Consider the following 25804-nt stretch of genomic DNA (forward strand, 5'->3'; position numbering starts at 1 on the left):
TCCCGGTTGAGCACAAGCTTTTGACACGCCGCCGCAGTAACACAATTACGTCAGACCCAAGGACAGGGAACGGGACAGCTGGAGTTTCAGCCGGGCGAGACGCACCCGAGATAGCTGAGGACAGCAGGACTGCGGTTGGACACTTGCACAGACATTCATTCTTAAAAGGTAAGATAACTCTCTTACTGTGTGTTGACTAAATTAGTTAAAGCTGGAAGTAGGTTTACATAGCTCGATATTTAAAGTTACCGTTCTAAAAGTCTTTATCAGAATTACTTGGCATTAAAATAATAAGACAGCAGTCTCCAAGTAAATGTAAAATTGTATGTCTGAGTGAAAATAACTGATAAAGATGAGCAACATAATTTAAAATACACCCCATCTTGAACGTGAGATGACATTTTACACTTAAGTCCTAAGCTAAAGATGAAAGAATTTTGTGGACAGAAAGACATGGGTGTGGTCTTGCCTTAAGTCAGTAAAGTAAACTGCATGCAAAGCTTACTTAATAGCTAGAGCACACTCTATCTTCCTGTACATGTCTACATCTCAAAACTGCAACTTGGATTTGTATTATAAATGCAAGTTGCAGTGTTGAGATGTATTATGTACTCTACTGTCCAATCTTTCCTGGTGTCAGATCAAAGTTTATGTTTTTGCACCCAAAATGTAGTACAATGAAAATCTAATTTATTTTATGTCAGTCTTAAATAGTTATGATATCATTATTTCCCATCTGTATATTGGAACACACATACTGAGTACATAGTTGTGGAGTTTTAAATCTTCACAGAATCGAGAGAAGGGCTAAATTTGTACAACTTCATTATTTTATGAGGTTCACCTTTCTCAGTACAAACATTGGTGCAGACAGAAGCTAGCAGCCAAAACATTCTCACAGAAAAGTGTCGCTTAATGTAGGCTAACGCTAGCTCCCTGGGTGAACATTGGGTCAAGTGATTTAATTTAAAATGGTCTCCATGGGCCCCTTCTGTCTGTCCCTGTATAATCTTGTTACTCTTGATGCAAACAGCATTTAAATGACTATGCAATGCATGGACAGCCCTTGCTCACCATGTTCTGTCTACAAGCAAGAAAATCGAAGGCAGGACAGGTGGCTTCCAGTGACTAAATGTACTGCACTGTCCATCCAAAGATGTTTGGATTTTCCGCTGAATGTGTGTGCTATTGTGTGCAATGGATCTATGCTGACTACAGCATGCTCTTTTGCCTACTCATCAACAGCTACTTTAGGAATGGATGCCCTCTGAGTTGGCTGTCAAAACGTGTTTTGTTGTATCATCTAGCATTCTCACCTCCTCGTACTCCCCTGTTTAGGTTTCATCTCCTGTTCATCCTTGAGACAGAAGAGCAGCTATGGGAGGGGTAAGTGTGTCTCTTCCCAGCCTCTGTTTGAAACCTGTCATGTGCTCATCAAGGCTCCAGCTGAGGAAGAACAGAGGAAGAACTGTATCATCATGTCAGGTGGCTGAGCGGTTAGGGAATCGGGCTAGTAATCTGAAGGTTGCCAGTTCGATTCCCGGCCGTGCAAAAAATGATCTTGTGTCTTTGGGCAAGGCACTTCACCCTACTTGCCTTGGGGGAATGTCCCTGTACTTACTGTAAGTCGTTCTGGATAAGAGCGTTTGCTAAATGTAAATCATGGATCTTATCTCAGAGCTTGCAGCTTTTGTGATATTCAATATCAATAGCAATAATGAGGCGTGCAGAGCTGGGAGCCAGGTATTGGTGGCAGTCTTTCCTGTGGGCAAAGGTTCATTGTGCATTGACACTAGTGTAGAATGTCAATGCTTTATGGTGTACCTGGACGGGTCACTGACAGACAAGGGCTTTTTGGAAGTAGCGTTTATGACAGTGGGGTTTGGGGTACTCAACAGTAGTAAACCCTTGTGCACTAGCAGCCTTGATGCTTAGCTCATTCGGTGTTGAAGCATATTTGTATGGCCTTATTTGGCAACACAAAGACTGTTTAGACAAAGCTCTGTTGCCAGGGCTACTGGTTTTTTTGGACCTTGGTTGCTAGGTGGGTGAGACCTCCCAGCTGTCCTGAGGAGTGATGGTCACCGTGGTAATGCTGTAGCAGCGGTGTGGATCTGAGCATGTGTCTTGGGCCCTTGTCTGGACAGATATTGGCTCTGTGCCTCGGTGCAGCAGAATTCTCCCAGCAGCTGCTCTTAGAGCTGGTGAATGTAAGCCTGCGTGCAAGGAGAACGTTTGTCTGGCATGTTTCCTTCTGATTAATCCCTTACCTTTGAGCTACACAACAGAGAGAACTCTGCACGTAAATGACACCGATTAGGATAGAGATCCTGGATCACTCAAAACACGTGTTCAAAAATGGTACTATCTGTAATCAGCGCCATGCTGAATGTAGTCTTCAGAACACGTTTGATTTGCATGACATGCCTTAGAGGAGCCATTTTGGATAAGCCTTGTAGAGGTCAGTATGTTTTATTTCAGCCCCTGCAGACTTGAATGGGAGATTTCTCTCTCAGGTCTATCTATGTAACCTGACCTCACGTGGAGCCTCTATGTGCCCATCTGGTGGGGGCTGGGAGTGGGGGAGGGTGGCAGGGGGATATGTGTCAGCTGTCTTGCAGTGAGACCTCTGCTACTCCAGGCTGAGCCCCAGGAGGGAACTATACCCACCCTGGGCAGGTAGCACTGCCTTGCGACAGGTCCCCCCTCCCCCTATTCCCTATCCTGCACCCACTCCTCCCCTGCGTATTGTGAGAAATACTTACAGTGAAGTCACCCAGTAGAATCAATTTAAAGGAATATTTCTCGTCTCACAGGGTTTCCGAGGTACGATTACTGACGCTCCAGACTTTGATCCCAGTGCTGATGCTGAGACTCTCTACAATGCTATGAAAGGCATAGGTGAGTGGCAGGAAAACAAACAGTTCCCCATGGCAGCCGGTTTTGTTCCGTCTACCATCTTGCCTATTCCAAGTATACCTCTATGAATGTTCATCTTCCTAAGGCAAAACAAGGAACCAATTTACAAAGATTTGAGCTTCTTTTTTTTTTATACCGGTAGACATAATGTTTCTTGTGTTTTGTCCCATGCTCCCCAGGCAGCGATAAGGAGGCCATCTTGGACTTAGTCACCTCCAGAAGCAGTGCACAGAGGCAGGAGGTCATCGCAGCATACAAGTCTAACTTTGGACAGGTAGAAGAATCACTGTCACCACCTGTGTTCATGACAGGAATCAAACTTGTGTCAATGTTTTATTGTGTCACGTGCTAGGACAGCATTTCATGAAAAGTCCCTCCTCCAGGACCTGATCGATGACTTGAAATATGAGCTGACGGGCAAGTTTGAGCGTCTCATTGTCAGTTTGATGAGGACTCCAGCTCAGCATGATGCCAAAGAGATCCACGATGCCATCAAAGTAAGAGTGTAAACACTTAACCCGTCCTCTGATCTTACGCAACCACAGAGGGATGGAGCAGAAACCTCTGTTTAGTCCATTTGTACACATTTCTGTGACTCAGTCGTTTTATAATCTATCATGGTTGCAGAATCTTTACGTTAGAAGTTTGTGATTTAGCAGCTGAGACTGCGTTTTTAACACATCTGATGATTGACAGGGGGCGGGGACAGATGAAAAATGCTTGATTGAAATCCTGGCATCCAGAAACAATGATCAGATCCACGACATGGTGGAGGCCTACAGGGAAGGTACACTCCCTTATCCAGTGGGGCAAATCTTATTGTTCATACATAACTAGATACGTAAATAGGAAAAAAGAGAGTGAATACCATGTCATACTTCAAGAATGTTCTTGTTTATCTGCAGCTTATGGCGACATTGAAGAGGACGTGATAGGGGACACTTCAGGGCACTTTAAGAAGATGCTGGTTGTTTTACTACAGGTCAGTTCAATGTTGAAGCATTGGACAACAGCAATGCTATGGAGATAAACAAAGGCCTGTCTGTTTGAACCACCGTGTCTTCAATGCTGTGCATATCAGCTCACGTCCACTGGGTGACTTGTCCGAGTTGTGAACCTGGGGTTGTGTCTGTCCCCACAGGGGACCAGAGATGAGTCAGGTGTGGTGGACGCAGACCTGGTGGAGCAGGACGCACAGGTGAGGGTCCTCAACCCGGGTGACTCCTCCTCCACAAGCCCACCATGAATGACTTCTCCATCAGCTACTGACATCCCCTCTCCCTCCCCTCTCGCCCCAATCCAGGACCTGTTTGCTGCTGGGGAGGAGCAATGGGGGACGGATGAGGCCAGATTCATCATGTTGCTGGGAAACCGCAGCGTGACCCACCTCCACATGGGTGAGAATCGGCCCGGGCCACTTAGCATGGGAGTGTGGCATGTACACAAACCATACTGTCACCATGACCCTGACCCTCCATGACCCTCACCATCCACTGGGTTAGGGTTAGGCTTAATCTGTATGTCTAAGGTGACGCATTATTGAATGTCAGTTTCCATGATAGCTCAAACAACCTGTTCCCACAGCTAGTCACAGACAGACATGTCTCTGTCCACTCTTGTCTGACAGTGTTTGATGAATACCAGAAGATAACAGAGACTTCCATAGAGGAAAGCCTTAAGAGTGAGCTCTCGGGGGACTTTGAGAGGCTCATGCTTGCTGTCGGTATGTGTAGCCTCGGCCTTCAAACCACATTAGCTTTCTGAAGTCTGACCTCCATTTTGTTTGTAAGTTTGTATGTGAGTCACTCGTTCACCTCTCCATCTGTCTGTGTTTTGTCTTCCCCACAGTGCAGTGCATCCGGAGTGTTCCTATGTTCTTTGCCAAGCGCCTCTACAAATCAATGAAGGTAATTCAGTTCAGACATGCTCAAGGTGAAACTAGCTCCTTAGCCAAGCCTGTAGCTGGTCAGTGAAAAAGTTCAAGCAGTCTGGGGACAAAAGAAGACTTGAAGAAGGACAGGATGTTAATGGTCACAGTGCGGAATGATCTGAACTCAGATATCTGGGGGAAGAAAGCTTACAGAATTAAGTTTGAGTCTGAAGGGTCATAGTCAGGAAGTGCAGGCTGGGGGCACAGGGCTGGAGGAGGTTAGAAAATTTGCAACAAATGTTGTGTCTGTTCTGGAATAAACGGTAATGACAACAAACCAGGTACACAATGTCAATTTGGACCATACAGTACATCCTGGACTAGCTCACTACCAAAGAAAAATGTCAAAAATGTGACTTTGAACCAGTAATGTGATACCTAATAGCTCCACACTTGACAAGGATTTTAGCAGTGGTCTCCTTAATCTACAGGGTCTTGGCACGGCTGACAACACTCTGATCCGGATCATGATTTCTCGCTCCGAAATAGACATGCTGGACATCAGGGAATGCTTCCGTCTACGATACGAGAAGTCATTGTACAACATGATTCTGGTGGAGAAACTTTGACTTACTGTTAAATCTTACTGTTTCAATGTTGTAATGTGCAACCATCATATTTGATTTCATTATTGACTCATATTGATACGACATAATATGAATACCTTACTCCTACATAGAAAGGTTTGCTAAAACATTTTCAATCCAACAGGATGACACTTCAGGAGAATACAAGCGGACTCTGCTCAATCTCTGTGGAGGAGATGATGAGTAAGTAGTGGGTTAAAATTGCATCCTGCAGTACCCAGCAATGGCCAGGTGATGGACACAGTACTCCATAGCCCTGTTAGATCCCAATGTGTTCCATTGAGGAAGTGTCACTGAAAGGAATTTAAAGTTTCATTATGAAACTCAGTTTTTCCCTGTAAAAAAATTCTGGGAGTACCTAAATAAATTAAGTGAAGTTGAAAGTACATTATTAGTATATTAGTCCAGCCAGCCAGTAGCTTTCTAAAACTGGGGTAACACTCCCTGACGTGGATTGTTTTTTTTTAAATAAGCAAGTTAAATGAATGGAAAAATATCTCAGACTAAACGCATTCACATGTAAATGTGTTTTCCTGGAAACTCTTCTTGTGTTGTCTCGTGGTAAAATGTACTTAGTAAGGGAATTAGTGGGGTATATCTGAAGTTGGCTCATGGTTACCAAATTGGTCCTTTCAGCTTAGCTGGAGAGTTCTTCCCTGAAGCTGCTCAGCTAGCCTACAAGATGTGGGAGATGAGTGCCACAACCAAAATCAAGGTTTGGCCCCTCCGAGTCCTCTCCTAGGCCAGATGTATCCCCGCATGTTTGACCTGGCAATGGCATGCATCTAATTATCCCTGCTAGCATCTATTTCTCTCTGTGGCCCCACCTCATGCTGATAACCCCATCATGCTCACACAGCCCAGCCTTTGTCAGACCCCAGATACGATCAGAATGCTGTCCATTTTACAAATTACAGTGCTGAAATACTGCCAGTCTTCTATTACAATGCCCCATGTCCAGGCACAAGACTCTGGCTAATGCCACAAAAATCCCAGGGTTTGAGCCAGCAGAAGGCAGTCTCTCTCTCTCTCTCTCTCTCTCTCTCTCTCTCTCTCTCTCTCCCTCCCTCTCTCTTTCTCTCTCAGATGACCTCATTTGGTTGTTTTTTAGTGTGTCCTCAGTCTGTTATGACACAACCCTGAAGGAGTACTGACCCCTTCAAATGTCAACGGAATATTGCCACAATGGCTTTATCTGGGAAACAACTGGCAACACTTGCTTATGAAATAACATATTTCAATACGATAGATGACATGTTATGACTTCCTGCGTTCCAGACTTTTGCATGTTTATAAAAGTGACCGTTTGGACAGAATATCCTACAAGGCAATGGTTGATAAAACCACTTTGCTTTGCCTTTGCACAGTGTGTGTGTGTATGTGTGTGTGTACGTGTGTACGTGCGTGTGTGTATTGGGTGCTGGAAATTCAGTTTCAGTCTTACTTGCTGTCATCTTCTGTTCAGCTAAGAGCGACAGTTTATCCTGACTCCAATTTTGATCCTGCCAATGATGCTCAAGCTCTGAGAAAGGCCATGAAGGGATTTGGTATGTGGATTTGGTACTTTCTCTTTGAAATGTAAAAAACATGAATGTCAACTTCTATAAGATAACAGTTTGGATAATTTTTGTTTGGCTGTAACTCCTACAGGCACTGATGAAGATGTAATTATTGAAATTGTCGCTAAGAGAAGCAATGAGCAGAGACAAGAGATCAGACAGGCCTTCAAGTCACTTCTTGGCAGGGTAAGATAAAGAGGAGAAGGCTTACTCCACCATTACGCATTTTAAAAGGCCCCGAATACATTGTAAATGTGGCGCCCCTGTTGTCGGTTGGTTGATATCTGACCTAGGCCTTAGAAATGTGTGGGCTTTGAAAAATAAGATAAGACGTTTTAGGGATTGGGTGGGTGATGGCCTTGTCCCTGACCACTGACCCTCCTTCTGTCATTCCCACAAACACCACAGATAACAGCCTCTGTCCCTGAACATGCATTTTGAACCTCCCCCCACAGGATCTAATGAAGGACCTGAAGTCAGAGTTGTCCAAGAACTTAGAAAGGCTGATAATCGGCCTCATGTTGACCCCGGCAGAGTTTGATGCCAAGATGATGAGGAAAGCCATGGAGGTACTGTAGTTAGGTGGACCAGATGAGACAATGTTCTGGGTGATACATTACAGACATTAGTGTGTTCTCATATAAAGCACAGAAGGGGTAATTGATAAATCTGATCCAGTCAGAATCAAACCTCATAGGGGAATTTTGTCCATAAAACGTGCCACACCGTGTAATTATTCACAATATATTATCAGTTTGAATTTCACAAAGTGTATGGAAGAAATTAGATGAATACTTCTGATCACCAAGTGGGATTATGGGAGAAAGTGACCAGGTGTGATTGACACCCAGTCTGCTTTGACAGGGTGCTGGCACAGATGAACACGCTCTCATCGAGATTCTGGTCACCAGGAGCAACGAGGAGATCCACGCCATGAACGATGCCTATGAGCTTGGTAAGCTACTAGCTCGCCTTAGCCCTCAGCTTCCTGTGATGTATCTATGACCGCCTTCAGGGGAAGGCCCTTTGTGTACTGACTGTTGGGCCCATCAATATGCAACTGGGCCAATCACCAGGTGGCTGATTTATTGATGTCAAGAAATGGAATGTTTTACAGCATACAAGAAGAGCTTGGAGCATGCCATCCAGTCAGACACCTCAGGCCGCTTCTGTCAGATCCTGGTGTCACTGCTGCAGGTAATCTGCTTCAAAACATATATACTGGGATAATAAACATTATTGTAATAAATAAAATCAATTATACAAAGAATGTGTTTTTATTATGAGACTGGGGTCAAATTTAGTAGAAAATAAATTATTTGCACGCAAAATCAAAATATGTTAATCGCAAATGCATCTTTCTTGGTGTTGCCCCATTTTGATTAATTTTGGTGACCAATTACCTGTAAGTCTAATTGGGTAGACACCAATCACCTTACGCCAAGTCTTATTGCTTTGGTCCACTCAGGGAGCTAGGGAAGAGGGGCCTGCAGACTTTGAGAGAGCTGACGCAGATGCCCAGGTGAGTGACGTCACCTGGAGACCTCCCTGTTGCCTTTACATGTGTTTGGTGTTCAGGTCTGTGACACACATTTTAGAAGTTTAATAAATCTATGATTCTAAATTGTTTAGTTTTTTTAAATTCAGTGCACATTGTGTACCCTCCTGCACATTTTATATTACTTAAGTGGTGTTCAGCTCCACTAGACACAAGAGCAATACAAGTGTATTGTTGAAAACAAGTACACATGAAACAAAAAGGTTTGATGTGTGCCTTCACTGTCTTCCTCTTCTCTGTACCTGTAACACTTGGAAAATGCTTTGCTGCTATTGTTGTTGTTGTCTTCAGGAACTCGCAGATGCTTGCAATGCAGACTCAGATGATATGGAGATCAAGTTCATGAGTATTCTGTGCACCAGAAGTTTCCCCCATCTTAGGAGAGGTATGCCACGCTAGGAGAGAGAGTGGAGGACCCACAGGAATGTAATATACAGCGTGTTAATTGTGTCACAAATACTGCATTACTGATTCAAATAATTCAAGTCTAAACCAAATACCTACAATAGTGTTTAAATGTCAGATTACATCTTGAGCCTGACCTTTGATGTTTGACGTTTCATTCTTTCTCACAGTGTTCCAAGAATTTGTCAGATGCTCTAACAAGGACATTGAACAGATCATCAAGAAGGAGATGTCTGGAGATGTTAAAAACGCCATGTTTGCCATAGGTAAGGAGCAGCCCACTCGCCAGGGGTGGAGGGGTTGGGGAGGAAGTGGGTATACTCTAAATGTAAAATGACTTTTGAGCTGGATGTTCTACTGTGTGTAACTCTCAAATATACCTGTGTATTCTGCTTCTCTGCAGTTCGCAGTGTTAAGAACCAGCCCTCCTACTTTGCCGACCGCTTGTACAAAGCCATGAAGGTATTGTTGTTTTCAACTTGACCCCTCAGCCTTGCACCTTACAGCACCTGACTTCTGTAGCTACAACAGTTGTGGATGCTACAGCACTGTAAATATGAATCTTGCAATATAGACATTGTTTCTGTGCATGCTGGCTTTGTTACTGTGACTTTGTAGAAGTTGTAGTGAGTGCTACAGTAACAGTGGTAACACTGCATGTAAAGAAAGCCTTTCTTGCGTTGTAAAGGGCCTTGGCACAGACGACAGAGCTCTGATCCGCATCATGGTGTCCCGCTGTGAAATCGACATGTTCAACATTCGCAAGGAGTTCAAAGACACGCACGAGGCCTCGCTCCATGAATTCATCCAGGTAGAAACCATGGTTGTAAGTCAAAACCTTTATATGTCTATTAACTGACTTGTTTGTTGTGTACAGTACTGTCTCCCTGTTGCTTTCTGTCTGTTCTACTTAAATATGTTTGCGCATAGAGGTTGTCTGTTTGTCATTGTGTGTTGCACATCCTCCTTTTAGCGGGGTGGTGGGGAAGGCAGCTCTAGTTCTTCCGGAGGATCAGGGCTACGGCTGCTGCACAGCTGTTTAGGAATTTCCCCCGCACGCTTGACTTCCTCTCTAAACTCTAAAGTGGCCTTTGTTGTATAGTTAGATACAATATAAAGATGTAGACTGTGAAATTGGACTGCTTTTACTATTGGCTTAATACTAACTTGAATATTAGTACTATATTTTTTATCTGGGTTTGTTTTTAGATGGTGCATGACATTAATTTTACTAATGTACTGCATCATGTCAACTAAATTCTCAAAGTCTGAAATAATTTCTTACGTGCAGGATGTCTTCCTGCCCTCAAGAAAGTATTTAGTGTGTGTTTAGGACTGAACCAAATTCAGTGTTAATTCATTATGTGGGTCTCTCTGTAGGGTGATACGTCAGGAGACTATCGCAAAACTCTGCTGCTGCTATGTGGAGGAGAGGACTGATGTTACCAAGTTCCTGGAGGGGTTCAAGGATGTTCTAGAATCATCCAAGCTGTCCGAACACACAAACTCACCTGACAATCTACCAGTCAACTGTGCATTGAGTTCCATGAGATTGTGCCACTTCTCTGTGAAACCAAATTGCATACGACCTCCAACCTCCCAAATCTCTCAGCTGTCTTTTTTTTTTTACAGAGCAAACTTGTGGATTCATTTGAAATGTGCCTGAAGAAAGTACTTGGCTACATGTCTAATGCTTACCTATAAGTGACCTTTTAGTATTTTAAATGGTGCTTTCACATAGTTTGTCCAGCTAATAAATACTGTATAAGGTTCTCTTGAAATAAAAGGAACGTGTCAAAAACTGTACTTAAGTATTTTTTAAATTATATTTCCCAAAGTTTTACTCATATTTGTAATGTTCAATTGTCATTTAATAACAAAAATGAGGTTGGATCTCCTTACTCACTTCCTCCTTCTAGATCAACATACAGTATAGTTTAGGTTTTAGATCTACATACAGTATGGGTTCCAGTTTGGGTTCTAGATCTACATACAGTATGGGTTCCAGTATGGGTTCTTGACCTGCATACAGTATGGGTTCCAGTATGGGTTCTAGATCTACACACAATAAGGGTTCCAGTATGGGTTCTAGACCTGCATACAGTATGGGTTCCAGTATGGGTTCTAGACCTGCATACAGTATAGGTTCCAGTATGGGTTCTAGACCTGCATACAGTATGGGTTCCAGTATTGGTTTCTAGATCTACATACAGTATGGGTTCCAGTATGGGTTCTCGATCCACATACAGCAAGGGTTCCATAATGGGTTCTAGATCTACATACAGTATGGGTGCCAGTATGGGTTCTAGATCTGCATACTGCAATATGCTCTAGGAATGGTTCTGCAACTCATTACGGTGAGCAGTGGGGTGTAGTTCAATGATTAACTCTACTGATGTTGGCAGTAGCAGTGGCATTAGGAAACTCCCTAATAAGCTAACTGATTCTACACCCGCATAAACTATAGACAAGGTTTTACTAGCCTTGAAAAGTCAGAACTGTTGTTCTCTTTCCACTGTTGTAAAATACTGCTGCTCATAAAACAACTTGATTACAGTTTACAATAATTGACTACTCTAGCAATTCACAAATTAGACTTCAAAAAAGTACTTTAAATGTTGCTCTTTCAACTAACTTCAATTCTTAAGCAAACTAAATATATTATTATAATTAAAGGTAATTTATTGTATATGTTAAGTGGTGATTTAGTTCCTCAAACATTCTGCTGTCCTTGAAAAATTATATCTGCACCACTGCTAATTATATTCTCAGTGTACTGTATTTGACATATGAATGTGTTTGCGTATGTATGTGAGTGCAGCTGTTGTCAGGCCATCTTTGAGTTAAAAGAGGAAAGAAGAAAAAATGACTTGAGTGGAGGAAATCCCCTGCAGTAGGCCAGAATCCTAAGCAGCAGATACAGTCTGCAGCTCTCAAATGCATATCAGAGAAGAGAGGACGCTGCATACACAGTCTTAAACGTCTCAAAAGTTGTTCATGAGTGCACATTAAAGGATTACATTAAAATAGCAGATGTTGGCCTTGCAATGCATGCCAAATGACCGTGTTTGCTGCCTTATTCCTTTTGACAGCTTTGTAAGAGGAACCTTTGTTCTGTTCTGCAGTGATCCTGTACTACTGTTTGAGCTATATATTGCAGTTCTATTAAATGCCTGGAGTAAAGAACAAAGAAGCAGATAATCAATATTTCATATGGTGGTGCTGCTTACTATGGGCAGGCCATGTAGTTGGACAGAGACCAGGTCCCCCTAGCTCAGGCTGAGAATATCTGGGCCTTTCACTATGTGGGAAATTCCCATGTCTCTACATTAAAGTAGCTTCCCCCATTTACCAGTTTCCTTAAAAAGTGCCTCTCGGACACAAGCAGAATGTGTGGGTGAGTTTAAGTTTAGATGTTTTTAGTTTAGTTACGTTTTAAAATGTTCATTATACAGTACACTGTCTTGTCAAAAAGATGATTTGTCTACTCTGTTCTTCTAAAGATTTTTGCCTATTCATATGTGCTAAAGTGTTTAAATGTTTTAATTAAAATGCTTTGCCAGGTGAAAGATACTTTTAAATATTAATAAGTTGACTTCTTTAAATTATTAAATATTGGGGAACTTGTTTATTTTGTATTGTGTTAGGGTTAGGGTTAGCTCCTATTAATCTAATAATGAATTTACTATTCAGCACACACAACACACACATACACAAAAACAGTTTACTGCATAACAGTGAATTTCTGCTTTATAATTTAAGAATACTGTGTATTTTACATTAGCCAATATTGTTGTTTAAAAAATGTTGTTGAACCAACAAAGGGGGGAAAAAAAGCATGTAAAGTCATAGAAATGTACGACTCCGCCAATAGTTCTAGCTTTGGAGAGGGTCTTCCTCAATGTAACCAGTAATTAAGTGTTTCGAGTTTCTTGACTGTTCTACAACTGCACTATTACATTTTCTAAGAAAAACTGGGTTCAATTGATTCGAGTGTAATCGTTACACCGTATATGAGTGTCTGAGAACTTGGTGTCTTTGACGTAATGCATACTAGATGGATGGACTGTTTTATTTCATGTGTGTTCACATTATAGATTTCAGAAACAGCAGTCTATGGACAAGCAATAACATGGTCAGTGGGAGCTGACATGGGACCTTGTTGTAGGTCATTATTTGGGGCAGGTTAGTTTGGTATTGGTAACCTTTCTTGGGACAGAGCCCTTTCTCAAATGCCCAGATATTGTGTATGATTATTGATTGTTTCCACAAGATGTCAGTGTTAGGAGTATCTCAATGGGCTCTCCAACAAACAATGAAAAGAATGTCTGCCTAGAATACCAGGACTCTTTTAGTGCATTGCATTTCGCTTGATAACCTCAAACTCGCTTGACTTAAAATTGGCATTCAATAGAACTGGTTTCACTGGCCTACTGCTGACTTGTTGATGTATTAGTCATGTCATGTATGTTCATCACAATGGACATATTTCACTGCAAACTATCTATTTAAAAGCTCTGAACTTGAGATCATTATTATTTAATTGTTTTACAGCTATAAGCATAGATGCAAATGTGTTAGTTCTGCCTGTCTGTCCTTTAAACTGTGGAAAGCATCTCTATTGGTCTGCTCCGCTGTCAAACACGGATGTTTGCTTCAACGTTAGCGAGGTGGAATTTCCCAGGTTACAGCAGACCACTTCCGCACTAGCTAGATGTCTTGTTTGGGCAGACGAAGCGGCCACTGAAGCTGAAAGGTAGTGGAGCTAACACAAACAGAAGCTCCTTTGTTCTTATTTTGCCATGACATTACCTATCTGATGACCGTGACATTGTGTTGGACAGGGAAAGGTTTTGAAGCAGACTCTTGATTTGGTGTGACGTAAAGGATCTGCTTGCTGGTCATATGCTAGCTAAATAGCTAGCTACTCAGCTTGCTGCAGTAGTGGCCGGGCTAACCAGTTGCGCTTGCTATGTAGCTATCTACGTTAGCATTCAGTCCTATCTCAAGTCTCTAGGCTATCTGATTGGCCACATACATGTTTTTATCAGTGACATTTAAACGAGAAACAGTAACGGCGAGCTTTACTGATAGTGTGTTTATCTACTATACTAAGCAGATATATCGGTTTCACTTTTATAGTGCTAGTATCCTTTGCCTATGTCACCGACGATGAGCTCGCAGCTGACGCTACTAGGCTAGCTTGCGGGCTTGGAGACAGAACGATGCTATTTACGTGAATCCGATTGTGATAGCTTGTTAGCCAGAGCTTTGTTAGCCAGATAGCACTAGAGATAACTAGCTAGCTAATAATACGATGCTCGCTTGCCATGTCCATCTCTAATCAGGTAACGTTACCATAGCTGGACTGGATACTTCTAATCAATAATGAACGAGGAGAGAAAGAGAGGCCGAAAAGACAAAGTGGTAAATTCACTTCATGGTGCCTAAGCTATGCTTCCCATCCCGTCTGCAGTACCATCGGCTCTACATACATGTGCAATTATCATGTTTACTGTATCATTGTGTAAAGGCTTTGTGTTGATTGACAGCTTGAACTGGCATGCCATGTACTTGATTTTCATCTCATGCTGGCTATATTATTTGGCTGCTGAACTCGTCCGTGTTTTATTATGACAATGCTGACTTAAAAAAAGGCTTCATCTTTGATCATCTTGATGGAATAATGGTGTTGCCTATTCTAATTGTGTCCTGAAATAGATTTGCAGAAGTCCCCTTTAATGGCTGGCATTCAAATATGTACCTTTGCATTGTAAATGGTGTAAAGCGGGGAACAAAAACAAATATGTTGTGTTACTAATATCTCTTTAGGGCTTTTTCTCTCTGGATATATGCCATGTGTTCATACAAAAGGTAGCCTAAACATCCCTTATTTGTCAATTTTTTCCCTTTCAGTACAGTGCCAGGCTCAAAGGCGGGCTAATTATATACTTTGCAAGTCTAGGGCGTATCCACCATGACAACAACAAGTGACCTTTATGTTTTGTCTCTGCAGTTTAGAGCTCCGTGCCTGGTGAGTGAGGCGGTGGCGATGGAAGGAAAGGGCCCGTACCGCATCTATGACCCGGGTGGGGGTGAGGCCAAGGCCAGGGAGGAGGCCGGAGGGGGGAGCAGCTACCGGCTGCTCCTGGAGGAGAACAGCGTGTTGAGGGAGAGGATGAAGGGCCTGAAGAGCTTAGGTAAGACCCTTTGTCTAGAGCTGGGTTTTTTAGCTCATTGGAAGTTTTGTGTGTGTGTGTGTGTGTGTGTGTCGGGGGGGGGGGGGGGGGGTCTGAGGAGACAGGTGTGAGAAACGGGTAGATGGATTGAGCTGAGCATCATCTTATCTTGCTGATGGCTCTGCGTTCCCCAGTACAGTACTTGTGTTGCCCACATAGCTGGGGACAGAGGGTAAGCTATAGTAAATAAACATACAGCCTGAGGTTTTGCTGCTATTTTGTGGTGAACTTGACCATTTATTTGAATGATTGTAGCTGCAAAGGTTACAGGAATTACTCTGTTTACCATGAATACAAGGCACACATTTACAACTGACAGGAGACACAATTCTGTTCAGTTAATCATACAAATATCAATTTGTCACCGAGGTGTAACCTTGACAGCAGCACACGCCCCTGACCAGACTGATGTTGTGAACCATGACATGGTTTTCTGAGTTGTGGTTGTCTCTGATGGAATGTAGTGAAACCTGATTCAGGTCTTTGGCGATGCGCTCTCATGTCATGCTTCCAGTGAATGCCTTTCCTCTGTGTGTGTCTAAGGGGCAGAGTCATGAGTCACCGAAAAGGCAACCGCTTCAGCCTGTTGATGTCCCACGGCAAATCTATGCTGCCTAACCAACATGATAGTTGCTCAGCTGACACAGACGCTGTTCAACACTGCATCCGTGTTAGAATGACTTACCTGTCATTCTGTAGGATCGCATAGATTTTTTAAACATAAAACAACAGGAAATTCACATCTGTCCGCTTCTGACAAGACAAGAGAGAAGGGGGATGGATGAATGAATGAATGAAGGGGAACTTCTGCCATTTAGGTGAGCTCCTGGAGGAGTCCCAGTCAGAGGCCAGCAGGCTCCGTCAGCGTGTGGAGGAGCTGGTGAGAGACAACGAGGCCCTCAAGTCCTCCACCTCCAGCTACGCCACCAGCCTGTGTATGGGTGGACCCATCCAGACGGAAACACGGGGTACGCGTCGTCCGCTCTCGTGGTCCGACCCGATATTTTTTTCACCACCATTATTTACTTGACGATTGCCGACGTAATTGATAGCTTTTAATACACTTATTTACCTTGTTTAGGAGTGCCCGCAATTCATCGGAAACTGATTGGCGTTTCTGAAATGACTTCCCTGCTCATGTTTTTCCCTACTTATATGATCATTTATTATGATTATTTATTGTTTTTATCTTGTTCCCCTGTGTTCCTCAGAGATCATGACTTAGCTTGTTCTCCCTGTCATATGACCAGGACTCATGCCTGTTTAACCTTTCAGCTCAAGGTAAGCCCCTGGGTGCTGACCAGAGAGAGACCCAGGCAAGCCACGCAGGAAAGGCTCTCCAGCCAGAGCAGCCCTGTGTGAGTTGAGACACTATTCTACCAAGAAGCCTTTTATGGCACGGAGATAATTGTGCTGAAAGTTTTTAATGTGCTCCAGATGAATATTACGAAGCAAGTTTGCACAGATGACTGGATCAGTACATCCTCTTGATGTGTTCCCTGGAGTTTTTTATACTCATAAAAGTAGCTGAATGCCATTTTTTCTTTTAAGTTTCTTTTTTGTTTTTATCTCTGCTTGGTCCGTGCAAACTGAAAGTAGCCAACATTCATTCTGAACAGTTAACTGAGGTGTTGGGCTTTGAACCCTTGGGACTTTTATACGTTTGTTTTGAATGTTAGAGACTGGGTTCCTGCGATTAGCCATTTACTGTTGACCTGTTTGTTTCCTGTAGGAGGGTTTGTCGGAATTTGAGTTGGTGAATATGGAAGAGAAGGGCCCAGATCAAGTAGTAGTAAGTACCCAACTTCCTAGGTCACCCTAACAGCTGGGGAATGTTGGGTAAATATTTAGCTTTACTTGTAATCCGAACTAAACTATACAAGCTCTACATTCATAATAGCTATCAATTGGATAAAAGAGTAAAGAAAAAGAAACAAACGTATGTGATTTGAAAATAACTCCTTTAAGTTTCCTTTGCTGTGAAGCCCCTCCTCTTTATGGCAATTTCTTCCAGATAGGAACATGTTCTGTACAGTGACTCAACAGCAAACTCAATACTGGTAGCTCCACACTGAGTCAACTGGGGGAAAGTCCAGGATTATTATTGCTGACCAGAATCACACCACTGACTCACTCACACACACACACACACACACACACACACCTTGAGGGAAAGCCTTCAAATGAAAGAATAATTGCAAAAATATTTTTCAACAGGTGTAGGGTTTTACTGTGTAGTTTTTACTATATAGGCACTCATAAATCAGGAACTGCAGGAACGCAACAATAGACACCCATTTCCCTTTGGCGCTGATAGAACAAAGACAAATTTCTTGGGCTAGAAGAAAATCTGTTTTGGAAATACTACCTCACTCTGGAACTGGACCTCCTTCTATGTTCAAAGGATGAATGTGAATGTAGGCTACACTTAAGACCATCCCAGCATGGTACGATGGTGTGTCCCTACTGATAGCTGAGCTGTTTGTATGTCATCCCCACCCAGCACAGATGGAGCAAACTGACACGCATGTGTATTTGTTTTGTTTGTTAACTCCCTCCAGACCGGGCCAGGTGTGGGGGCAGGGGCCGCACACGCACCCCAAGAGAACATGGAACTGGCCAGCCAGCTGCAGAGACTGGAGAGCTCCTTCAGTATCTTTGCCGAGGAGTCCAACCCCAACCAGTTGCTCGCTCACCTGGGCCGCATGGCCGTGGAGTTCCACCACCTGTCCTCCAAGGTCCAGAAGAATGAGCAGAGGACTTCTCTTCTCCAGGTCAGAGAAACACACACACAGACAGGAGAATGGAGACCTCAAGTTTGACAAACAGACCAGGCTGTTTCAATGACTACCTGTTGCGCGTTGTGTGTCCGAGAAGACTCAGGCAGAACTGAGAAGGCTTCAGTTTTACATAACTAGTGGAAGTAAAAACTCCCCAAGGACAGTTCCTGCCACAGGAGCTGACTGCTTTCAATACTGGAAATTTCACTTTTCTGGACAACCGTTGCAAGCCAAGTTTATTCCTCAAACATGACAGTTATTTTGAAATAGCTGTTACTGTAGCATTTATTGCAGAATCTCCAAAATGACAGAGAGGGAAGGTGGTTGAGGCAGTGAGAGAGGCTTGTTTCTGACCCAGTGGTGTTTTACTCCCTCCAGACTCTGTGTGAGCAGCTGAGGCAGGAGAATAACGAACTTCGAAAGAAAATGGAGGAGGATCTTCAGTACAGGAATCGAGACTTGGAACAACTCAGGTGACTGTCTTTCCTCCTGACTTTTGTCCAACCTCACCTCCCCCACCCCCTTTCAAGACGGCTGTTGTTGTCTCTGGGCCAGATGACGACTCACTCCGCTGCTGAAAGGACTTTCACTTCTCCTCATCTTTTCGCTGTTATGTCAACGACCACCCCATCCATGTGGAGTGTTTTCGTTTTTTGCCGCGGCTGCTTTCACAATCATCAAGGTGAATTTCTACCTGTGGGATTCAGTTTCCCTCATGGAGCCTGTTGCAGTATGTCTAATGCCCTTGCCAAAAGAAGCAACCGTGCGCAGATCAGCAAAAAGTGCAGAGCTTTCGTTTTTGGTAGAGCACTGTTCCAGTATTCCCCCTTGTCGTACCTTAGGTTCTTCCCAGAAGAATCCTGCTGCTAAGCCACTTTGCTAGGCTCTGGGGTAGGTTTCTGAGTGCTGAGGCTTACTGTCTTCTTCTCTGTTCAGACAGGAGAACCAGAAGCTGAAGGAGCTGGTCACCGGGGAAGGAGCAGCTCCGGTGGAGGGTGAGCCTGCCGAGGCCAAAGAAGAGCCGGCCAAAGAGGAAACGCCCAGTGTACGATCCAAGATGGAGGTTTCCACGCCGCAGAAGGTATGAAGATATCACCCGAAGGAACGGGTGTTTTGTTTGTTGAAATACAAAGCAAATGCGTTTTGAGAGCGGAGCGTGGGAAGCTAAATGTTCTCTTGAACACAAGCGGTCGTTATTGGTTGACGCACTTTCAATGTGTCTAGTCAGGGCTGGCTGACCCAATAATCAAACTAATTGTTTTTTTGTTTGTTTGGGGCCTAGCGATTGGTTGGGACCCCCCCTCCAAAAAAAAGCTATTTCTAAAAAAAACGTCCGGCCCTGTGTCCAGTTCTAAACACAGAAGTAGGTAGTTCTTTTAGGTGTGTTTGTGGAGAGGTGAAGGGAGATTCACGAGTGTTTCACATCCCTTCAGAGTGGGAAAGCTGGAGAGAAAACTCCAACCAAGCCGTGTGAACCGGAGGTGTACGAGAAGAAGATCAAGCTTTTGGAGAAGCAGAGAAAGGATGTGAGTGCTCTACCACATGGGAGAAGTCGGTGTCGTTAAAAACTATATATTATTTGATGGACTCGTTCTGTGGAGAAGTTCTCACCTGGAGTTCTTGTTGTGGTTCTTCCCCCCCCCCCTCTCCTGTCAGGTGCTGGAGGTGAACAAGCAGTGGGATATTCAGTGGAACTCCATGAAGTCCCAGTTTGAACAGAAGGTACGATAACGTCCATGTATTGTGTAGGTTGAGTTTAACGCTGCCCTGATCTCAGGGCAGTTTCACACGTATGCCCTGTGGTGTGTGAAACTGGGTTCTCAAGTTCCAGATCAATGCCAGGAGACAGTTATTGTACTGTAACTTCATGGAATACATCAGCGACTACTCTGCCTCTATGATACAAAACTGAAGCCAGGTCTAGCTTCATGGTGTTTCGATGAGAATATTCAGGAGGACTCTTTTGAAGTGCTCTTTACATCAGACACTGCGCTCATATGGTAGAGTAGAGAGAGAGAGAGAGAGAGAGAGGGGTGGAAAAGGTTGAGCGTTGCGGATGGTACAGACTGTGCTCTCCGACCACAGGGCCATCTCACACCTCAGCCAGAATTCCCCTCACCTCTCGGCAGTACCCGCTGACTTCCTGCTGTGGTGCAGGCCAACACACACACACACACATACACACACACAGACACCTACGTAAACACACACACTCCCACACACGCTCATCCTCCCTCACTTCCTCCCACATTCAAACACACGCAAATGCGCACACACACACACACACACACGAGCAAACAGTGTCTGTGGGGACACCGTGTAACCCTCCTCACACAGCTTTCCGTTTGCGTCATCAACCTAGGGCCGCATACATAACAGGACGCGTGTGTCTACTTCAGCTGGGTTCTCAATGTAGAAATATCTCCTTTTTGTCCCCATCTGCATTCATATTTCAGTTTTGCCTCTCTAGCTGTTTGACAGTTTGTTCTTTTGAATATGATTGCAGTGAAGGTGATTGCATGAAATGAAACTGATATGGCACCTCCAGTACCTGAGTGTGAAGGCCCCGTCACACCAGAACGTTCGGGTCAACGTTCTCTGAACGTTCGAATCGTTCAATTTTGAGCGTTCTAGGGCGAGGTGGACACATCTGGCGTGTGGCTAACGTGTGACCAAAACGCATGACTAGCGTGGGACTGACGCAGGAGGAGCGTGCAACAGCGACCAAGTAAGACGCCCCTGAAAACTATCAGCGCGTGTTGACGTGTCACCGGGGCGCAACGACCAACGATTAGTCAACGTTAGACGGGCGTGTTGAGCGTGTGACTAACGTGTGAATAACGACAGAGTAGCATTTGCTGGCGTGTGTAAAACGCCCGTTTTATACCCGTTTTTCAACAACCAAGTAACGCTAGGGTAACGACTGACTAACGATAGCATAATGCGTGCAAGGTTAGTCCAACGTTCCACAAGCGTTCTTCAGCGTTATCCCGCGTTTAAAACGAAACGTTGAAGAATGCTCTTTGCCGTTCTCCGCCGATTACCAGCGTCCACACAGCGCTCTTCTGGCGCTATCCCAGCGACCGTGGACGATTACTATCGTTTCCTGTAACGTCATAGAACGTTGACCTTAACGTTATGGTGTGACGGGGCCTTTAGCTAGGGTCCAGATGTGTGTGTGTGTGTGTGTATACTGTCTGATTGTGTGTGTAGTAGGTGTTTCCTGGGGTTCACATGTTGGGGTTCCCCTCAGATCACAGACCTCAGGCAGCGCCTTGCCGACTCCCAGAAGGCCGTGCTGGAGCTGGAGGCGGAGCGAGAACAGCGCCAACGGGACTACGACAAGAAGCTGCTGCTGGCCAAGTCTAAGATCGAGAACGTGCAGGTGAGCAGCACGGCGTGGGTGTGTCTGCTCCCAACATGACGTTACCGCTGTCCCTGACATGTCTGTACTGAGCACGGCGTGGGTGTGTCTGCTCCCAACATGACGTTACCGCTGTCCCTGACATGTCTGTACTGAGCACGGCATGGGTGTGTCTGCTCCCAACATGACGTTACCGCTGTCCCTGACATGTCTGTACTGAGCACGGCATGGGTGTGTCTGCTCCCAACATGACGTTACCGCTGTCCCTGACATGTCTGTACTGAGCACGGCGTGTTTGCTTTCGCCTCGTCATTGTTACCTGGATCAATCAAAGGGTTGTTATGGTTTCGGGGTTGAATATAGCTCCTGTACTTTCCCCAGCACTTCTGCTGTGACCGTGAGGCTTTTTCTGGCAGCACACGGCTCTCTGTGGATCCCAGTCTGATCTGGAATATGATCTGTGATTCTCTTTTTAAATGGCTTGCACGGTGATGCTTATCTACGTAATGACGCGTCGCGATTTGAACAATAAAAAAATGAAGTCTGGCGAGCCCGAGCTGAGACCTTTTAAGTACCCATCCCTGGGCCTGCGTGCGCTAAGTGTGTGTGTGTGTGTTTCAGGGGGAGAAGGAGTGTTTGAACTCGGAGACGGTGGAGCTGAAGCAGAAGGTTCGGTACCTCCAAGACCAGCTGCTGCCCCTCAGCAAACAGAGAGAGTACCAGGAGAAGGAGATCCAACGCCTCAACAGGGTCAGGACAGTGTGTGTGTGTGTGTGTGTGTGTGTGAAGCGTGTGTGTGTGTGTGTGAGAAACGTGTGTGTAAAGCCTGTGTCTTTTCTGTCTGACTCCATCTCTGTCAGGCTTTAGAGGAGGCCCTGAATCTACACCCCCCTTCCTCCTCCCAACAACCACCCGGGCAGGGTAACCACGGCGATGGCGCCAGCAACTTGAGGAAGCAGGAGCTGCTCACACAAATTGCAGTGCTGAAAGAACAGGTAAGACACATCCCTGCTCATACGCACAAACGAAACAAAAACATGTGATGAATGCACACAGAATCAGTCCTTTGTTTAAATCCCGTTTTGTCTCAGGTAAAGATCTTCGAGGAAGACTTCAGGAAAGAGAGGAGCGATAGAGAGCGGATGAACGAGGAAAAGGAAGACTTGAGGCGGCAGGTGGAAAGGCTGCAGGGTCAGATGACTAATCTGACGAATCAGGTTAGCCACGCGCACGGATGTCACTTGACTTGTGTGAGCCCTCAAAACCCGTTTGACAAAACCTGCACCTTGAAGGGACTGACCCCGGGGTCTGTTTGGTTTATCCCCCAGCTTCACCAGGCCCAGAACGAGTGTCAGAGAGAGCGCACGGAGCGCTGCAAGCTGGAGAGACTGCAGATGCAGCACCACAAACAGGTAGGTACTGGCTGGACCCCTTCTACCAAATCCATGTCACCCTCACTAGGGCTGGTCAAGCTAGAGCAGCAGCACCCCCTTGTGGCCAGAGAGGGATCCCTCACAGAGAGAAGGAAACTCGACCGTGCTGAAAACACAGGACATTACATCGTCTGTACTGCTCCATGCTCCATCCACTCATGTCTAGTAGGAACAACCGGATATCCTGACAAGTGGCTGGTGGATCATCCATCCATCCATCCATTGGATGGGTAGTTTAAAAGTAAAAAAACAAACCAACAGACCCAACCCCCCTCCCATTCCTCCACACCATGGTGGGGTGGCCACGCGTCCCCGTCCCCATCAGGACAGGCACACGTCCAGCTTAGTGAGCCGTCCCTGCTCTGGTCCCTCTGTGCAGGTGGGGCCCCAGGGCCTGGAGGGCTGGCCCGTCCACTTCCCTCCCCGGGCTCCCAACGCGGCCGGCGCCGCCGCTGCTGCTGCCGCCGCCGGCGCCGCAGCCCCGCCCCCTGGACGAGACTTCCAACCTGTCACCCCGGTAAGGGTCTCTGTCCGGCCGCCCGTCGAGCAGCTCTGGCTGGGCTGCTGTGCGCCCCCCGAGCCCCACCCAGCCTAGGCCATCCATGCCCTCTTGCAGTGGCAGAACGAGACACCTGCATGCAGACTTGTAGACTTCTGGAGGGCCCCAGTGTAGGGCCTAGAGTGCAGGCAGAGACCTGCAGGGGGACAGTCCGGGTGCTGTCTCTTGCTCTCAGGCGGGAGTGTGATTGGAGCCGGACGTGGTTGTTAGAGTGGTTGAGTGTGCTAGGCTGATGGGTGCTGATGGGTGCTCCTCTCTCCGCCCTCAGGCGTTCCCCTGGCAGTCGTCCTTCCCCCAGCCCCGGGGCCCCCGAGGAGCAGGGGAGGGCTCCCGGCCCCCTCCGGAGAATGCAGGTACACCCAGCGGGCAATGGCTTTATCTCTGTCTGTGCCTCAACTCTCTATCTCTCTCTCCCTCTCTCTCTCCCTCCCCCCCCCCTCTCTCTCTCCCCCCCCCTCTCTCTCTCTCGCCCTCTCTCTCTCTCCCCCCTCTCTCTCTCTCCCTCTCCTGTCACATCTCTACTGTTCTTCCACCATACTCTTTCTTTAAAGAGCTCTGCCGCCTCTTTGTTCCTGCAGATCAGTCCACCACGGCAGGCTTTGGGAAAAGGGAGCGACAGAACATGGACCCTGGAAAGCACTAAACACATTGCTGTCCGATGAGCCGTCGGAGCTGGGGTAGTAGCATGAATAAGTTTGTTTTTGAGTTGACAAGGTGTGATTTCAACTATAATTTTCCTACTGAACTGTAGATATTCGATTGTAATGTTGTTTATACTTGCGTTTTATAAGCCTATTTGTGAAACACTGTTTTCTCTATTCTGAATATATATAAATATATATACATATTATTTAGATTTTTTTAACTATTGTTTTTGAAGACTCAATATTTGCTTCATATGATTCTATGCAGGAACTGAAGTCATTTGTTGAATAGGTTGGAATTATTAAATACATTTTCAGACAATATACCTATGTCATTTTACCATTGCATAGTTTTTGTTGGAGCCATTCTCCAACGGAAATGACAAGATTAGCTGTAGGCGTTCCAATAATGCGTAATTATATACAGGTACATTGCCTTGGATTTTGAGTCATAGAAATTGTAATGTGAATGTTTCATTTAAGATGATTTGTTCTGTACCATTGATGTTCTAGAACTGTACCATACGTGTAACTGTTCAAAAGTGATTGTTGAAATACTAACATTTTGGGAAACAAGTTTTGATGGTATCATACCAAAAACATGGTTGTGATTATTGATAACTTATTTTTAATCTACAGTTTTGATAGTGGCATTGACTACATGTAAAACCATGGTCTTTAGTAATGCTGTTCTTTCTATGTCGTTGATGTACTCCCAATATATTGTAGCCATTGACATTGTATGTTTGTATCTAACACATCAACATGAACCCACACACCTAAAACGATTCTTCTCATGGAACCACCTGATGGACCTAACCTCATTATATTCCAACATTTTTACTTTTGGCATAATTGATTTGTTTCCATACTACGATATCACATAGCCTGAGGGAGTTAGTCCACACACACACGGGGGGTGGGGGGGGGGGGTCTGCAGCGGAGCGTTGGTGGTTTTGGGCTAGCCATGCCGTGGCACAGTAGTGTTGAACTGTCTCCTTTCCTCACATCCTCTTCTTACCTGCTACAGTAGCTACTTGGACCATACAGGGGCTTCAAAGACCTGTCAGTTATTAAGGTTGATCTTAAACGTTTGGTCTCGATAGTGTTGTATTCCTGCATTGTAGCAGCTGTTTGAATGTAAATGTTTATCCCATACAAAAAGGGTGCTGTTGACATGTGAAACATCCATGTTGAGTGAGGAAAGGAGCTGTTTACCGCTGCTCGAGCTGCAGACACATCGCCTCATGAAACCGGAACACCTCTGAGAAACTCTGCCTGGATGTCTTTGGATGGTGACTGTCCATCTACCTCCAAGGCCAGCATGCTCACACTGACCCAGGCCTGCCCGACTGACCTGTGAACCAGCGTGACCCACTGTCAAACTAGCCCACAACTCAAGTCTCAGTCCTCTCCAACACAGGGGCAGTGGCCACTGTCTCCATAGTTAAGGAATGTTTCTCCTTTGAAAATAGTGACTAGCTGATGTATATGTTTATGTAGACCCTGCCCCAAGGAGTGTGTAACACATGATATGATGGGAGTCCTTTTTCTTTGGGTGTAAATACGCTAGGACAAAACTAGCATGTTACTGAATGGATACAAATAATTCCAAATTGGTCCAAGTTGAATTGAGACATCAGAAGATTTGCACTTTGAAAGGTATGCTGTAATTACTGGCAGTTGTATTTTCCTGGTTTGTAGTTTTGATTTTATTTTATTTTTTGCAGTAGGCAAAAGCACATCTTATGTGAAACTTTTTGTATTTGACTGGCTTAATAATTAAATATATTCTAAATGTCTTCTAACATTTTTGTCTGGTTATTT

At 44.9% G+C, this 25804-nt stretch overlaps 2 protein-coding genes across 6 annotated transcripts; both read left to right on the forward strand.

The window, feature by feature from the left end:
* Positions 1 to 43: 43 nt before the first annotated feature.
* On the forward strand, positions 44 to 10759 carry anxa6 (annexin A6). 2 transcript variants are annotated; one of them, XM_084694938.1, is made up of 25 exons: positions 44 to 168; positions 1339 to 1386; positions 2817 to 2901; positions 3099 to 3193; positions 3303 to 3416; positions 3616 to 3706; positions 3825 to 3901; positions 4061 to 4117; positions 4223 to 4316; positions 4547 to 4642; positions 4768 to 4826; positions 5281 to 5403; positions 5561 to 5619; positions 6073 to 6151; positions 6902 to 6983; positions 7087 to 7181; positions 7451 to 7564; positions 7860 to 7950; positions 8113 to 8192; positions 8464 to 8517; positions 8845 to 8938; positions 9129 to 9224; positions 9362 to 9420; positions 9647 to 9784; positions 10339 to 10759. In XM_084694938.1, exons 2-25 carry the CDS (start codon positions 1378 to 1380, stop codon positions 10396 to 10398), a joined length of 2001 nt encoding a protein of 666 aa, XP_084551064.1. In that variant the 5' UTR covers positions 44 to 168; positions 1339 to 1377; the 3' UTR covers positions 10399 to 10759. The 2 variants fall into 2 exon arrangements, with proteins under 2 accessions (XP_084551064.1, XP_084551128.1); XM_084695002.1 differs by having other exon boundaries at positions 9647 to 9769.
* Positions 10760 to 12264: 1505 nt separating this feature from the next.
* tnip1 (TNFAIP3 interacting protein 1) lies at positions 12265 to 25785 on the forward strand. Of its 4 annotated transcripts, XM_084695105.1 has the most exons (19): positions 13661 to 13714; positions 14307 to 14385; positions 14975 to 15158; positions 16016 to 16165; positions 16473 to 16555; positions 16930 to 16989; positions 17759 to 17971; positions 18356 to 18450; positions 18914 to 19058; positions 19411 to 19503; positions 19634 to 19699; positions 21231 to 21362; positions 21963 to 22091; positions 22202 to 22336; positions 22433 to 22558; positions 22670 to 22753; positions 23154 to 23291; positions 23602 to 23686; positions 23912 to 25785. In XM_084695105.1, the coding sequence occupies exons 2-19, from the start codon at positions 14347 to 14349 to the stop codon at positions 23974 to 23976; spliced, it is 2022 nt and encodes a 673-aa protein (XP_084551231.1). In that variant the 5' UTR covers positions 13661 to 13714; positions 14307 to 14346; the 3' UTR covers positions 23977 to 25785. The 4 variants fall into 4 exon arrangements, with proteins under 4 accessions (XP_084551370.1, XP_084551303.1, XP_084551231.1 ...); XM_084695244.1 differs by lacking the exons at positions 13661 to 13714; positions 14307 to 14385 and adding an exon at positions 12265 to 12355; XM_084695177.1 differs by lacking the exon at positions 14307 to 14385 and having other exon boundaries at positions 13631 to 13714.
* Positions 25786 to 25804: the final 19 nt, after the last annotated feature.

The sequence above is a fragment of the Hypomesus nipponensis genome, chromosome 1, assembly GCF_054491055.1.
Source record: "Hypomesus nipponensis isolate SF chromosome 1, ASM5449105v1, whole genome shotgun sequence".
Classification (NCBI taxonomy): domain Eukaryota; kingdom Metazoa; phylum Chordata; class Actinopteri; order Osmeriformes; family Osmeridae; genus Hypomesus; species Hypomesus nipponensis.